The following is a 17,034-nucleotide window of genomic DNA, read 5'->3' as shown; positions in this document are numbered from 1 at the left end:
GCGGCACACCAGTCCCCACCCCCCCATCGCTAGTAAGCGCACTGCCCCCACCCCCACCCCAGAACAGTGTCCAGACCACTCAAACAGCCCCAGCATTCGAGGAGGAGGGGGGAGCAAGTGAGGGACTCTGCAACGGGGGGTGCCTGCGGGGGTCCGAATGTCCCAAAGAGGGACCAACGTCCACCCCCAAAACCCTCCGGGGGGGGGGGGGGGGCACAGCTACTTACCATACCAGGAACCAGACGGGAACGGCTCCAGACAGAACCCCTCTCTATTGAATTGGGGGCTGTTGGCCAGGAGGAACGATGTGACTCAGGCAGAGACCCAGTCTTATGCAACCTCGCAAGGTGTTTAACTCACAGGCTAGGACCCCATCCAGTGGGGCTATGTTGTGGCCGACCTAGTACGGAGCTGAGGTCTGCACGCGCTCGCTGGCCAGACTGGTGTGACCACTGGATCTAGGATTATGAAGCCCGTCGCCCAGTCCGGCAGTTGATTGTAGATCTCTCAGGAAAAATCCAGGAGGAAAAAATGTCCTATCTAAAAAATGTTGCCAGGACCAAAGATCCCAGCAAGGAACTCGGTCCTTACTCCTGACACACGTGGCAATAGCAGAGAGAGGGAGTATACCCCCTGTGACTGCCCATGGGTGTAGCAAGAATTATTTTCTGCCTAGTGTCCTAGTGTTCTTTTCTGCCTAGTATAACCTAATGGTTATGAATACCTTGAGCTGTGTACGTCAATGAACGAAAGAAATTTTTTGTCAGTGTCCAATTCAGCGTCCTGTATGTATTAAGATAATCCGAACGATCTGAATTCCTATATCCTGTGAACCGTAAAGGAACCTGTTTGTAATGTAATGTTATGCTTTTCTTACTTTAGGCTTTCAGATTACAAGCCCTTGGATTTGGTGGCTGCACTAGTTTTTGGTTTTCTTCTTCCCCTCCCCCCCCCGGCCCCCCTATATTTTCACCTGCCCTCAATCACTCAATTGTATTCATAGAGAAGCAAGGTGCCACTGTAGGCTGTATGCTCCCGATTTAGACTACAAAACACCTCCCCCATGCTTCATCTGAAAAACACAGTGGATGAGCTGGGCAGGGTTAATAACACTGCTTGAGATTTTAGTGCTGCAGGGGGGCAAAGCACACAGGATGTTTACAGACTCACTGGATTTCTAAGAAGAAACACTTTTTTTTTTATACAACTCTTTCTCAGGACAAGAAATATTCTAACTTTGTGAATCCCTGACATAAGAGATCAAGCAGTAGGTCTCCAACTATAGGGTAGACAAACTGCTGGGTCAGAGCCTGACTAATGAAATTGTTTATACCAATGCATCATATGCTTGGTGGCACATATAGCGTTCAAAGGACAGGAGTTCCTTTGTAATAGTTGTGAATTCCTTTTGAAAAAGGAAACAAAAACACCCATTGCATCAATAAGGTTAAAATAGGGTTAGGGAAACTTGTGAGTAGAAATGGATAAGAAAGAGGGAACAGCAATTAGTATTTATTGTGCACCTCTTCTAGGGTAGGGAGAATGAGAGAAGTTCCAGACGTCTCTTTTCCAAGTGAGGGTCAGTGTCAGTAGGACTAAGGCCGACTATAGAAAGAATTTCTTTCCTGCAACCACGGGTCGCAGGAAAGAAATTTGCACAATTCCCCCATCAACACAGATTGTGTTGATGCAGAAATCCCTCATGCCGGGCCATTGTCTTCTCTTGGCGGGGAACCCTGCATGCTGGTTGTACCAGAGCTGATCAATCAACTTGGTACATTCAGCTTGCCCATACACTGTGCAAATCTCGGCAAGTTCCAGCTAAACCGAGATTCAAACAGCGTATGGCCTTACTAACCCTCTCTCTCTGGAAATGGGGGCAAACATTTAATGTGAGAAAGGCATTTTAGTAGCTCTGGTAGACTTAGAGGGGGAAGGTTTGCCATGAATGGAAGAAACCACTGTCGATGATGGCACCTGAGGAAGATGAACATAGCTAATAAGTAAAAGTATTGAAAATCAATTCCATAGAGAACTGTGATCTTAGATAATGAGGTCTGCGCCTCTCCCTGGATCAGTTTCCCAAGCTTTAAATCCATAGGATTCTGCGCATATACACAATACGGAGATCTGAGGGATTGAAAGCTCCTTGGTGTCTGTACAGAATAGTAGGGCTAGGGGCAAAAGCTGTAACCTTCGAAAAATGGTTACTATGGATTTCTCCAGCCCAGTTAGCCATGGTCTGGGAAATCACCAAGGTGGCAATGGCTGGTTGTAGGGCATGGGCCTGTCAGCGCAAAGGGGGATTTCAGAAGAATCCATAAACACCTATCCTTTAACCTTTAAAAGGAGGCGGGACCCTCAATAGAAATGGTAGGATCAGCATTCAGTGCAAGAATGGCCAGGTTCAGTGATGGACCATTTTTTGTTAAATGTTGTGTCCACAGGAAACAAAGCTTCAAAGTTGTCAGGAAGGGAAAATAACTGGAGTTTGACCAATCAATGTATAAGGCCCAACTTGCCCGATTTAAAATAGGAAAAGACTTTCTACAAAAGACTCTTTATGTATTTTGAACATATGAGGGGCTGTGCAACGCTAGACATATCTATCCAGAGACTAAACACGAACGGTCTCAAATCAAAGAGTCAACAGGAGACAGCACATGGTGAGAGGCTAAGGAAACCTTTTCCTTAAGGCTCTGTTCACACTAGCTTGCATGCGACTTGGCACAAAAAGTCGCATGACAAAATCGCAGCTGATTGATTTCAATGGTACACGTTAAAATCTACGCGACCTAAAGTCACAGCGACTTTAAAGTGGGTTCCTGCATTACTGATGCGACTTTCTTGTGATTAAAAATCATGCAGGCTTGGAGTCGCACTTGTGTGAACCGAAACCTAAATTGGGTTAGTGTAAAATCTTGAGCTGCGTCTACCAGACTGTCTGCATCCCCCTTGGCTTCTGCCACAGAGTGTGTCAGGAGGAGGCAAGGCATTAGAACACTGGTGGTTGGGCTAATCGCTCCCACTGATTCCAGAAGTGGTGACAGCTTCTAAAAGAGGTCAGACAAGGTAGTAATAAATTCTGCCTTATTCAGACAGGTCACGTGGTGCACGCCTGTAAGGGAAATAGAGTTAGGTAGGTGGAAGCGGTGTTGGCGTCATACCTTGCTCTGGAACTACTATTCGTTTTGTAGAAACTTGGGAGTTTCCACAGGGTCTGCAGTGGACTCACCGCTGTCTATCCTTCAGGGTACTCATGGAATGCATGTGAATTAGGAAAACTCAGTGTGTCCAGAACAAGGGAAGCACAGCAATCCAGGTGTCAACCGAACTCTAATGACTGTGTGACTGATGAATCCGTCAACAGTGGGGTGGCAAACATTCAGCTTTTGAGCATTGTCACTTTTGGGAGAGGAACTTCCTTTAGAGAGGTGAAGAAAGGTTGCTAAATTTGAATATATAAACATTACAATACCTATTGAGCCAAACTGTGAGATAATACATTTAAAAGACTAACCGTAAGTCCCCCTACACCTGTACTCTTTGAACCTGTGTGCATGGAACTTCAGTATGTCTTGTAAGGCAAGGATGTAGTATCTATACTACAGAGAGTCAAGATATACAAGCCAGGAACCCGTATGTATAAGAGTATAGGAAAACCCTTTCTTACCTTGTTCTCTGGTCTTGTTCAGGGTCCAGGCTTTGCCTGTTACGACAGGCATACCCACAAGCAGGTCTTCAGGGTCTGGGTGCCATATGAATGAACCATGACCCTGGATCTATGTATACTATTGCTGCTGTTAACTCACTTGTGCCACTTAAGTTGAACACAAAACAGGATTTAGTGCCCAAAACAAACATTACAAGCCAGCTCCGCTTTGGGTAGTCTGGGTACAGTTCCCAAGGTGTACCCAGTTCCCAAGGGGACACCGACCTGGAAGCGGCTAGCAAGTCCTGAAGGCAGTAAGCAATCAGATCTTGATAGATGTGTCAGTCTGAGGTAAATAAATCTGGTGAAAAAAAGATAAGAGGTCTTCTCTGAGAAGAATTCCTACTATTACTTAATGACACTATCAAAAAACTGGGGCATCATGGAGTGGGCAGGGTTATATGGGTACACGAGGGGGGGGGGGGGGGGACCCAGCAAAGCTTTTGCCAATGTCCAATCACCTGAAGGTAGAAACTTACAACCCATGGTCTGTAAACTGATTTCTGTGTCCTGTACAATAAAAATAATCTTTAGAGACACAGACAATAAAAAACCAACAAGCTTTAACCCTTACCTGCTTTATGCAAATTAATGAAAATGTTTTGGCTAGTGTAAGGCTTCAAAAACAGTAAAACAGTTACACAAGGGAACTGCAGGCTTTTTACAAGGCAATTGCAATAGTCATAATGTATGCAGAACAACATACCTTATCTGCATTGGTGTTTTTATGCTGCAGTTGTTCCACATAAAGCTCATTCACCTCCCCGAGAATCAGAAGCTGCCGGTTCAGGAACTCCATCTGATGCTGTACAGACTCGCTGTTTGACAGCTTTCCGAACAAAGGAAAAAAAAAAAAAAAAGACAGGTCAGTTTCGAAGAGTAGTCTATGGAAGCATACCCCTGCCTCAAACCATTTTTGTACTCTACACTTAAAATCCATTAAAAGGGACAAAGGAATTCTTGGACTGTTGGGTTATACTGTCCTGCTTAAAGCTGAAATGGACACTGGCAACAAGAGGACGCTACATTGACAATGCCCTGCTGTTGTAGAGGGTGATGTAACCTTCATACATTCATTTATGGCCGATTTAAATTTGAACAGTTGGGGCATCAATTTTACTTACAGTTAGGATAAAAATTCTATCAATTTTTTTAAATTTGGTCATTTATAGAGAAGGTATCAAATTATTCACCAAAACACATTTTAAAGCAACAAAGAGAAATGGCTTTATCCCCATTGACAGCTGTCATAACCCTCTCTGGATGAAAGTTCTCCCCAAAGGGTAGTTTAGGCGTATTCGCCAAAACTCTTCTAAATTGAATTATTTTCTTTATCAAACGCAGATTTTGAAAGGAAGATTCATCCAAAATGGGTACGATACAACATCTTTGGAACAGAGGGCACTAGAGGCTGCAGTATAAGATGGAAAATATATGTTGGCACCCAAAAAAAAAAAAAAGGCAACATACATCGGACCAACAATTCGTATTTCTAACCACTTTTTCAAACCAATATAAATGGGTCAAGAAAATCTTACTGGAACACTGGAAAATCTTGAAAGAGGTTAATGTTTTGGGCCCTTCTCTTCCTGATAAGCCAAGAGTGATTTTTAGAAAAAACTCACATTAAAAGATCTAGTGGCCCCTAATCCTGTTGAAAAACCCAGTAATCCTATAATGTTTGGAAATCTAAAGGGTTTCTACCCCTGTAGGAGATGCAAGGTCTGTACCAATTCTTAAGCCGTCAGACTCATTTCTCCTCAAAATGTAACCATCAAGAAATAGGATATTGAAGACTAGTTACTTGCCATACAAAGGGGGTGGTTAACCTCCTCCATTGTAAATGTGGTTACCAATATGTGGGCAGAACCACACGCACTTAGGCCATCAGAGTAGGTGAACATTTAACCAACATCAAAAAAGGATTTAGTGGACACAGTCTAAGCATTTCTCTCCGTGCCATTATAAAAATCCATCAACATTGGAGGCGATTGTGATAAATACACCCCACATTGGCGAGGGAATAATATGAAACCAGATTTCTCACTGTGATACCCAGTGGATATTTGACCTAAAGTGTTAACGACTCTGGAGACTCAATGTGGAGTGGGACATCAACTCCTTCATTAGTAATTCTTGAGGGAGTTGATCCACCACTTCCGAGTATGAAATTTTCATTTAGAAGTGTTGTATGCAGTATTTAGGATAGCTATGGGCCGCTATAAGTTTTTCAGAGATACTAATTCGATTACATTGAAGTCTCTCTTCTGGCCAGTTTACTAGCTTTATATGTATTAATGCACTATGAGCGTCTTCCATTATCTTTTATAACCACATGTGAACGAGATTAAGGAGCACCATAAGCCTTGAAACATTCCCTGGAGCTGGCTGACTACTTGTCTTTAGAGGCGCTTCCACTCACATGCATATGATCGCTTGGTGGGATCATTTGATTTGGTAAGCAGCCAATTTTCACATATAGGAGCAGTGGTGACACTTTTTCAGCCAATTTTCACATATAGAGCACAGTGGTGACACTTTTCATTGTGGATTATTTCAGCTGCACTACTAACAGTTTGTTGTATTTGCATGTGGGAAAGTTGGGGCATCATCTCTTCACTAAACATGTTGAAATAGGAAGCACTGGACTATTAATGAACTTTTTTGTGAACAGATCGTGCCTACTTATTAAAAAAAAAAAAAAAAAAAAAAAAAATGTTTTTGATGTAATTCACTTGATACACCGTTCTAGGCAGCAGGAGTTTCACTCATCTAGTGACACTTTTCCATTTAAACATTCACTATTGTTTGATTTTGCTTATTGCATTTATTTTCTAATCACTTTTAGTATAATATCTCAGTCAAAAACAGTGCATCTTATTTATTTTACTTAATATTCAAGGAGTGTTTGATTGCAGCAGTTTTTTTTTTTATTGCACATATTTGCAGCTGATTGCACCTTTTTGTATTGTTTAGATGTACCCATTTATACTGCATAGTAGAAATATTGAAGAAGAGAGACGTGTCATTCTAGGACCTCTATGGCTCTAAAGCCATTATGCTTTTGCTTTCCAAACTCAAATACCATAATCTGAGACCAAGAATGGCTTGGTGGCTTTAAAGACTTGTAGGGACTGCACTTTCTGGCCCTGAATAATACAGCCCAGCACATAGGTACCGTAATACACGTAAACAAGGGCTTTAGATACTTATTGGACAAAAAGTGCACACACTGGTGACAGATATAGCTCACCTTTTGAGACACCTGACTGAGTTTGAGCTCCGTGTTGCACACCTTGTTGTTAGCTTGCTTAACCTCAGACCGCAAGTCAGCAATCATGTTACGACAATCCTCAAGCTTAGTCTGTGGCAATGAAAAAAGGAGCATGTTAGTATTGACCTTAAACAATATGCAGGTTTATTCGGTGAAAGTGATAAAGTCAAAGCTTTTTTTTGCCTTAAAATAAAAAAAGATATTATCCTTACCTGCTCTGTGCGAGGGTAATGCATAGAGTGGTCCCTTACCTCCCCTTTGACGGTCCTCCATTGGCCCTATCAGTGTCCTCTTCTTCCAGGTGCCCCCTTAGTCAGCCAATTGCAATGGGGACACCTGTGTTAATTACCTCCCGATTTTAGAACCGCTTTTAAGTCCATATTCAGTTGAACTGATTCCTGCCCCCCCCCAAAACCCCAAACCTTCCCACTCTGCCAAAAAGTGTCCTCGTGGCGTACTGAAGTTAGATTGTTTTCGTGATCTTCTCAGAGGACCGAATGAATAGGTCCAGAAATGTATTGCCTTTGTTAATGCTAACAAAACAGACGGACAGCGTTGCCATGAGTCAGTGTATGTACTGGTTAAAGCCCAACTTCGAGCTACCCCCACTTTTTTTATTAAGTTTTATTATTTATCTTTTTTAGAAGTCTTAAAAGGGAAACTTTAGCCAGAAAATCAAGTCTTTTTTTGCAGGTACAGCTATGTAAAACATTAAAAGTGAATGCCTATACTGTGTAAAATCCAGTAATACACTGTCTCACCCTGCTCTGCACATGCTCCGTTGCTCTTATTTTTAGGCACTGCTAGCTCGTAGAGGTGGATCTGCTGACAGCCTTAAAGCAGAGTTAAACCCTCCTATCCTTTACAGCCAAGGAAGCTGTAAAAAAGGAAAACGTCACATTTAGCAATTCCAGCATTCCTGGAATGTAACTGTTTTTCAAAACAGTCAAATTGACTTATTTACTGCTGTTCAGGGGCTCTGGCTTTCAGCAAAATGGCAGCCTCCAGCAAGAGGAAACTGGAGGCAATTTACAGCACACACTAATTTTGGTGGCATAATTATTAATGTGAAATACATGTTCCTTACTAAAGAAATTTTTTAATTAAGTTAAAACCAAGACTGGTTGATTGAAGTGAGTGGTCAGCCTGGCTCCGTGCATCTCTGCAAGTCACACAGTCCAAAGCCCTCTTCCAGTCTGCTCCTGCAATCTTTGGTAATGCAGAAATGAGCACTTAAGCATTGATATAAGCGCTTCTCTCTGCATCGATACACTGAGTAAATGATGCCACAGTAACGTCACATGAGGGAGTGGACACATGACACCCTGCCCTCACAGAATGTTCGACAGTCTGCACCTGACTAGTGCATTTATTGGCAGAAAAGAATGAAAAGAGACATGGTCAGAGAGCAATTATCAACAAAAGCTTTTTTTGGTTTTAAAAATAAACTGTGATGGGGTGGGAGACCCTTGTTTTAAAACGATAAATTGAGGTTGACTGGATTTGAAATATTACCTGTAATTCCTGGCTCTGATTGTAGAATTCCTCTCGGTCGTGCTGGAGTTGCCGGATCTGGCTGTGAAGCTGGGTGACAACAGTGTCCTTCTCTTCCTGTAGCTTCTTGTACCGTGACTGCTCCTTATAAAGGCTTTGTTTCATAGCTTGGAGATCAGATTCCTGCATCTTCAACTGGCCTTTCTAAAAGAAGCATATAAGCCCATGTGAAACACTAAGCTTTTACCAAGCTGCTTATGAACTTTATAGAAATAACCGAGCTACCAGACTGTCTGTCCTAACAAAAGAAAAGAGTAACAAGACCTAAAACAATACATCTGGAACTCAATTTTCTTTCAGCTGGAAGTAGGAGTAAATGTGTTCCCATGCAGAAAGCAGGTTATAATCTGTATGCTTGAAGATTACCATCAATCTGCTCAGAATATATGCTTGAAGACCACCATTAATCGGCTCAGAATAATTTAGGTCAGTTATGTGGTTAGTAAGATTTGGAGATCTGAGTAGCGTTTTTAAATTGAACTGACATCACAATTACAGAAAGCGAAGGGTAAATGTTAGTTATAGTTGTTGACAGGAAGTGTAGGAACTTAACGTGGACTTCACGTTGTGTCACTGGGACAAAGTCTCGATTACTGAGACTTTGAGCACCCTGGCCTGTCCCCCCTTCCCCTAAGAAACGTACTCACACAGAACAGAATAAAAAAAAAAAGCAAATTAAAACCACTGCAAACCCCTTTACAGATTAGAACTTACCATTGCAGCATTCTGTTCCTCAAGTGTTGTCACCTTGATGACCTTGCGCAGAAGACGGCGATTGCGCAGAGCATGCTGCTGCCTCTTGAATCGCTCATACAAAAGCTGGTTATGTAGAAGCACCAACTGGTTTCGCAGTGTGTGGATCTCATCGGTTGGGGGGGAACCTGATGAGTAAAATCAAGTCTATACAACTGGTACGATGAAATATAACAGGAGTAGAAAACCTGGAAAGGAATGCTGGGATTTGTAGTTCCATAAAGGAGGTAAAGGTTCAGGCAGCATAAACAGGACATTAGGATTCCAACAACATTGAAATACTGTAATCACAGAGAAGAAAGTCCACAAAGCACCCAACTAAGGGTCACATTTTAAGGACAATCTTATCAGTTGGTATGGGCAATTAAAATTCTTTTATACATTGACAAAAATTTAGATTTATATATTTGCAGGTATTTACTGTTGCCCGTGCAGCCAGTTATTAGCTGCGGTGATCGCTGTAGGATGCACACATTGCAGGTAAATTGCTGGCTGTGCAGAGTGTCGTAAATCGCTGTGGCCACCAGCGACATGCCATTATAGTGAACTGGGTGGGCAGTCTCAGCAAGCTGTTGCAGTTACCCACTACAATTCGATCGGCCTAAGTCACTGGTGTGAATATAGCCTTAAAGTCTTATTGTTCACAGAATATTGAATTACATTGGATTTAGGTTTTTATTTTTCAGAGATCAACAGAAAAAGGAATTTTTGACTTGCAGTACAATCCATTTCTCTGATGTTCATTGACGGACACCTCTTCATCTTCATGACCGTAGTGTTATGCTGCCCCGTACAGGAGTAGGACACTAGGCAGAGAAAAAAAGCTTGCAGCACCGCATTGGGGCAGTCCCTAGGGGAATACCCCCACTTCCTGCTATAGGTATTCAGTTTTGTAACAAGCAGTGTCAGAAAAAACCCAAACTCCAAAGAGGGGCGGGTGCTGTGTCCTTCAATAAAAACATCAGAGAAATGGATTTTACAGCAAGTCAAAAATCCCATTTTCTCTTTTGTTCATTGACGGACACAGCTCTTCATCTTCATGACTGTAGGTACGTCCCAAAGCAGTGTGAAATATGAGGGGTGGGAACAGCAGAAAAAAAAAAAAAACTTCCCCAAGGCTAAACATAGCCAACCAGGTAACTTGGAGCTCAACTGTAAACAACTGGAGCTTGCCTGAAAAAAACACCCTCAAAGAGGACAAGTCCTCTAAACAGCAGCCTGCAAAACCTTGCGGACAAAAAGCAGCATCTGCAAAAGGCAAACACATCCACTTTATAAAACTTTGTGAATGTGTGCACAGACAAGGTGGCCGCCTCGCAAACCTTCACCACTAACGCCTGTTGGCAGAAGGCCCAGGAGGCATTAAACTCCCGAGTAGAGTGCACCCTGACAGGGAAAGGAGGAACCTGACCCTTAATAGAATAAACCTGAACCACAGTCTGTCTAGATCCATCTGGAAACAGTCGCAGCAGAAGCAGCCAGCCCATTGCGAGGTCCATCCGTGAGGACAAATAGTGAGTTTGATTTCCTAAACTACTCCGTAGCTGCCAGGTACACCCAGATTACCCGAACCACATCCAGGGAATGCAAAGCAACTTCCTTAGGATGCTTAGGCTTGGGACACAGGGAGGGCAACACAATGTCTTCATTCAGGTGAAAATCCGAGACCACCTTTGGAAGGAACGACGGACATGGCCTAGAGAACCACTTTATGCCTGTGAACAACTAGATAAAGGTGAACAAGACAGCGCCACCAGCTCAGACACCCTGCGCGCAGAAGTATATCACCAAAAAGGCCACCCTCTGGGACAACGTAAGCAGGGGAACCTCCCGAATATTTTCAAAGGGAGGTTTCTGCAGAACTGACAACACCAAATTGAGGTCCCACGGCAGCAATGGAGACTGCACCGGGGGGAACCAAGTGTCTCACTCCCTGGAGAAAAGTACACACAAAGGAGTGTGGCCAATGGACGTTTAAAGAAAAATTGGCCAAGGCCAAGCCCTTGCCCTTGATGGCACTCAAGGCCAGATGCTGCTCGCTGGAGGAAAGCCAAGATTAGAGTCACTGAAAAGGAGAGAGGGTGAACCCATAGGGATTCACACCACGCAATGTACGTCTTCCAAGTACGATGGTAAATGTTCCTGGAAGTAGATTTTCCTGCTTTTAAAAGCGTAGGAATCACAGGAGTCAGACAATCCTCTATCTTTCAGCACCTGGCTTTAAACAGCCAAGCCATCAAAGCCAGAGACTGTAAAAGCAGGATGGAAGATTGGTCCTTGTGACAGCAGATGTTCCCTGAGAGGAAGTCTCTAAGGAGCATCGGAGACCAGCCGTACCAGATCGATGTACCAAGACTGGCGAGGCCAGCCTGGATCCTGCGCAGGAGTCTCGGCAGAAGCTTCAGAAGGGGAAAGGCTTATATCAGACAATACTGACTCCAGGGAGCCACTAAGGCGTTAACTAGAGGATTCCAAGACCATGCAACAAACCTCTGTACTTTTCTGTTGAGGCGAGAGGCCAACAGATGCACCTCAGGAGTCCCTCACTGGAAACACAACTGATGGAACACCTTCGTGGATGAAGTTACCATTCTCCTTGGTCTAACGCCTGTTGAGTGAGATAGTCCGCCTGCCAATTTTCCACTTCTGGAATGTGCACAGCAGAGAGGGCTGGAACGAATCGCTCTGCCACCTTAGAATGCCGGGCTACTTTCCAAGCCATCCAAACACTTCTTGTGCCCCCTTGGTGATTGACATAAGCCACGCCTGTGGCATTGTCCGATTGAATCCGTACTGGACACCCCTGAAGACGACTTGTCCAATGATCCAGACAGTCTGATCGCTCGGAGCTCCAGTACATTGATCGGTAGCCTGGACTCTTCCAGAGTCCAGGCCCCCTTGAGCACACTCTATGCCAAGGAAGCCTCCCCACCCGGATAGGCTGGCATCCGTGGTAACAGTCCAGTACAGGGGAAGAAATGATTTTCCTTGAAGTGCCGGAGGACAAAGCCACCGAACCAGAGAACCTCTCATGCTCCGGCTCAACAGGATCAGATTGTCCAGAGGCTGAGGATCCTTGTTCCATTTCACCAGAATCTCCTTTTGCAGAGATTGTGTGGAACTGTGCAAACATAACCGCCGCAAAAAAGGTAGACACCATCAGGCCCAGCAACCGCAAGCAAGCCCGCAGAGAAGATTGTCTGCTGGAAAATAGAAGCTGAATTGCCTCCTGCAACTTTTGAAGTTTTTCCAGAGGAAGAAACACTCTGGCCGAGTCCAGAGACAGACCAGGCTTATGGACGGGACCAGAGCAGACTTCTGAGGATTTAGGATCCAACCGAACTCCCTCAGCGTTTGCAGAGTAAACTCCAAGTTGGCCAACAGAGCAGTTGAAGACTCTGCTCGCAAAAGCAGATTGTCCAAGAACCCCAGTATCCCCATCCCCTGCTGATGCAGTAACGCTAGAACTGGGGCCAACACTTTCGTGAAGCCCCAAGGAGCAGAAGTGAGACCAAAGGGTAACACCGCAAATTGATAATGCTCCTCGCCCACGGAAAAGCGGAGGAAGTGCTGATGGGCGCCACATATGGGATGTGAAGGTAGGCGTCCTTGATGTCGATAAGAGGTGAGAAAATCCCCCTGATGTAGGGACGCCACCAGCGTGCGAATGGATTCCATTCGGAATTTCTGTACACGCACAAAGCAGTTTAGCCCCTTAAGGTCCAGAATTAGACGCACCTTGTCCTCCTTCCTGGGAACCATAAGCAGGTTTGAGTAGACACCTTGAAAACGGTCCAACGTCGGAACTGGAGCAATCACCCCTTGAGGTAACAAGTCTTGCACTGCCCCATAGAGAGCCTTTAAGCGGTCTGGGGATAAGTGCAGGTTGGAAGGAAAGACATTTCCGGAGGATATGATCAAAACTCGATCTTGTAGCCGGAGTGAATGACTTAGTGCACCTACTTGTTCTAGATCAGGAAGGTCTACGGATCTGGAAAACTGCGAAGATGACCCCCACCCCCGATATGGGGATATGGGCGAGAGCGCCCCTTCATGCAGGGGGAATTTTTTCTGCAGGTCTGGCAGAACCCACTCTGTTTGCCCGACCCAAGACCTCTTAAGTCCCCCAGTGGATCCCTTGTGTCGAGACCCTGAGGAACGAAAAAGGCCGTTCGTGAGCCGAAATGGAAACCCCCCCCCCTTCTGCGACGGGACTCCTTACCCTTAGAAGCCTGAGGAAGAAGAAGAGTAATCTTTCCCCACGAGGCCTTTGATAATGTTCTCCAAGGAAGCTCCAAACAGGCGATCACCCACAAATGGAAGATCGAACAAAGCCTTCTTAGAAGCCTGGTCCGCAGACCAGCATTTCAGCCAGATAATGCACCTCAGGACCACTGCTGGAGACAGACAGTCTAGAAATCAGTTAGCGGCACCCAAAGAGGCATCACAGACAAGCTGTAGCACTTGGACCAACTGATCCGCCAACTCCACAAAGGCAGGGGGGGGGGGGGGGGAGCGGTTTCTCCTACAGGTCCCGGCGTAAAATTTTGGACCATTCAGTCATAGCTTGTGACACCAGGGTGATCGTAAACACCGGCCTAAGTGCCGACCCAGCCACAGTGAACATATGGCTGGTCAAGGTCTCCGACCTCCTATCAGCCGGATCAGAGAAGACCAGGGACTCTTCAACCGGTATTACAGTGCTTTTATTTTACCTGGAAACTGGGGAGTCCACTACAGGAGGTACCATCCATTTTTAAGTAGGTACCGCATTGCAAAAAAAACGCTTAGGGATTGCAAAGGTGCATTTTGGGGACCCCACTGTTTTGAGACAATATCATCAAAGAAGGCGGGAAAGGGGAACACCCTCGCCGCTTTGGAGGACCTGTGGGTGCCAAAGGTGACCCATGCCTCTGATGCTGCGTTAGTCGCACCTTCCATATATAAGGTTTCCCACACCGATCCAATCAGTGCATCCACTAGCGCCTTTTCATGAGTGGCTAGAGGAACAGAGAAATCATCCTCACTATCTGAGCACGCAGGGTGCGTGGATGCGGACCCCACAGGGTAACTAGCATCCGTGGCGGCAGAATCAGACTCTGGATCTGATGAGACAGAGGAAGCAGGTAAAGGCGGGGGGGGGGGGGGGGTGGACACATCACAGATGTAGGAGTCTGGGACAACTTGGGTTCTAGCGATCACAGGATGATCACATTTAGCGTAAATCATAAGACAGCAAGGCAAGAGGGTAACATAAGAACCCTAAACTTCAGAAGGGCAAACTTTCCTGAACTGTGCTCAATAATTAGAGAAAATAAATTGGGACCAAACCCTAGGAACACCGAATAGAGGAAAAATGGGAATACTTTAGGAACACATTAAACAAAAGTATCTCACAGTGCATTCCAACGAGAAACAAATTTAGAAGAGCCAGGTCAAACCAGGGTGGCTAAACTGTAATGTAAAAAAGCTTTAGAGAAAAAAACAAAAAAAAAGTGGCCTTTAACAACAACCGCCTAACGACTATATACGTCATTAGTTTAAAGCTAAATACCGGTGTTATGGCAGCAGACAGCTGCCATAGCCCGGTATTTCTTTAAACTGCAGGTGGTCGGCTTTCCGGTAAGGGTGGACCCAGCGGTGGATTTGCCGTGGGATCACCCTTCCGGGGCGGCGGAAGAGGTACCCCCTCCCGCCGTGTCCCGGCTGTTTTCCCTGCTTACCGAACCCGCGGCAGCAGGGAAAACTATCCGGTGTAACGTTAAAAAAACCCTACCCCGTGAAAATTCCCTACCCTCGTCACTTCCTTTGCACATACGTCATTGAGCAGCTTCCCACTGCGCATGATCACAGCTGCGGGGGGTAGGGAATTTTCATGGGGTAGTATTTTTTAACCTTACACCGCGTCATATATCAGCTGTTGCCGCGCGTCCCACTGGGCATGGGCAGCCACTACATTAAATAATCTCCACTCCAGCCCTGAGATTTCCCTGCGGGCGCCCGTCTTTCATCAGCAGGTGCGGCGTCCCACATGATCTCAGCTCCGTGATTTATATTTTCATAGACCCGCCGCCGGTTTTACAATTTGGAGCCGAGATCAGGGAAGTCTGACGGGTTGGAGCGGAGATGATTTAGTGTACGCGCGGGCAACAGCTGATGCGGTGCAATGTTAAACACTATCCCGTGAAAATTCCCTACCCTCCGCAGCTGTGAGCATGCGCAGTGGGAAGCGGCTCAGCTGTTGAATGACGTACGTGCACAGGAAGTGACGAGGGTAGGGTTTTTTCACAGAACACCGGTCCCGGATCCTGTTAGACAGGAAGTTGAGTGAGGGCAAGATGGCCCTCACTCGACTCTATGGTCTTGGAGGACCGGAGCGACGTCAAACATCGTTGCGTAGCAACCAGTTTAAAAAAGGTCCCTTTTTCCTTTTCATTTTTTAGTGTATTTGGGAGGTCTGAGGTCTTTTTGACCCCAGATCTCACAATAAAGAGGTTCTGTCATGCCTATTTCTATTACAAGGAATGTTTACATTCCTTGTAATAGGAATAAAGATCACATTTTTTATTTTTTTTTATTGGTGTAAAAATAAAAAAAATAAAATAAATAGGGAAAAAAAAAATTTAAAGTGACCTGTCCCCGTTAGCTCACACGCAGAAGCGAACGCATACGGAAGCCCCGCCCACACATGTAAACGGTGTTCAAACCACACACGTGAGGTATCCCCGCGATAGTTAGAGCGAGAACAATAATTTGAGCCCTAGATGACCTCTAACTCTAAGCTGGTAACCTGTAGAAATTTTAAAAGTGTTGCCTATGGCGGTTTTTAAGTACCAAAGTTTGTCGCCATTCCGTGAGCGTGCGTAATTTTGAAGCATGACATGTTTGGTATCTATTTACTCAGCATAACATGATCTTTCAAATTGTGAAAAAAAAAAATTGGGCTAACTTTACAGTTTAATTTTTAATTTAAAAAAGTGCATTTTTTTCCAATAAAAATTGCGTTTGGAAGATCGCTGCGCAAATATGGTGTGATAAAAAAATATTGCAACTATCTCCATTTTATTCTCTAGGGTCTCTGCTAAAAAAAATATATAATGTTTGGGGGTCTAAGTAGTTTTCTAGCAAAAAAAAAAAAAATGATTTTAGCTTGTAAACACCAAGTGTCAAAAACAGGCCCGGTCCTTAAGTGGTTAAAGAAATATAAATCGGAGGGGACATTATCAGTTTCCACCAATAAAAGGAATCTAATAAGAAATGTAAAAACAAAATCAAGAAGGCTAAAATTTGCTTCCAGAGACAAAATCGCAGAGGAAAGTAAAAAGGACCCCCAAGAAATCCTTTAAATATATTAATAGCAAAAAAGCTAGGTCAGGGCATGTTGCACACAATTAACGATGATAGGAGGATGGTTAAAGAGGACAGAGAAGGCAAGTGTACTAAATGCTCTCTTCTCCTCAATTTTTACACAGGAAAAGGAGGGGTATACTGACCATGACTGTATGGGACTGGATGGCGTGCACCCTAGAGTACTCAAAGAACTCAGGAGGGTTATATCTAGACTATTGGTTCCTGATCTCTGCAGATAGTATTTTGACAGGAGCTCTACCAGGTGACTGGAGGGAAGCCAAATGTGATATCAATATTCAAAAAGGGCGGAGGCATATCCCAGGAAACTATAGGCCAGTCAGCCTGATGTCAATAGTATGTAAATTACTGGAAGGGACAATAAGGGACTATA

The 17,034-nt window shown here is 44.6% G+C and overlaps 1 protein-coding gene across 1 annotated transcript in view; it reads right to left on the bottom strand.

Moving 5' to 3' along the window:
• The window catches only part of TSC1 (TSC complex subunit 1), a 110,847-nt gene that overhangs the window by 18,799 nt on the left and 75,014 nt on the right, over positions 1 to 17,034 (bottom strand). The window contains exons 16-19 of the mRNA XM_082262530.1: positions 9,255 to 9,421; positions 8,502 to 8,684; positions 6,966 to 7,076; positions 4,419 to 4,541 (exon numbers count right to left, since the gene is read on the bottom strand). Of these exons, the coding sequence (XP_082118656.1) occupies positions 4,419 to 4,541; positions 6,966 to 7,076; positions 8,502 to 8,684; positions 9,255 to 9,421 (584 nt within the window). The remainder of the gene's footprint in view (positions 1 to 4,418; positions 4,542 to 6,965; positions 7,077 to 8,501; positions 8,685 to 9,254; positions 9,422 to 17,034) is intronic.

The sequence above is a fragment of the Pelophylax lessonae genome (assembly GCF_965119305.1).
Source record: "Pelophylax lessonae genome assembly, chromosome: 7".
Classification (NCBI taxonomy): Eukaryota; Metazoa; Chordata; class Amphibia; order Anura; family Ranidae; genus Pelophylax; species Pelophylax lessonae.
This window is presented reverse-complemented; position numbering and strand designations above follow the sequence as displayed.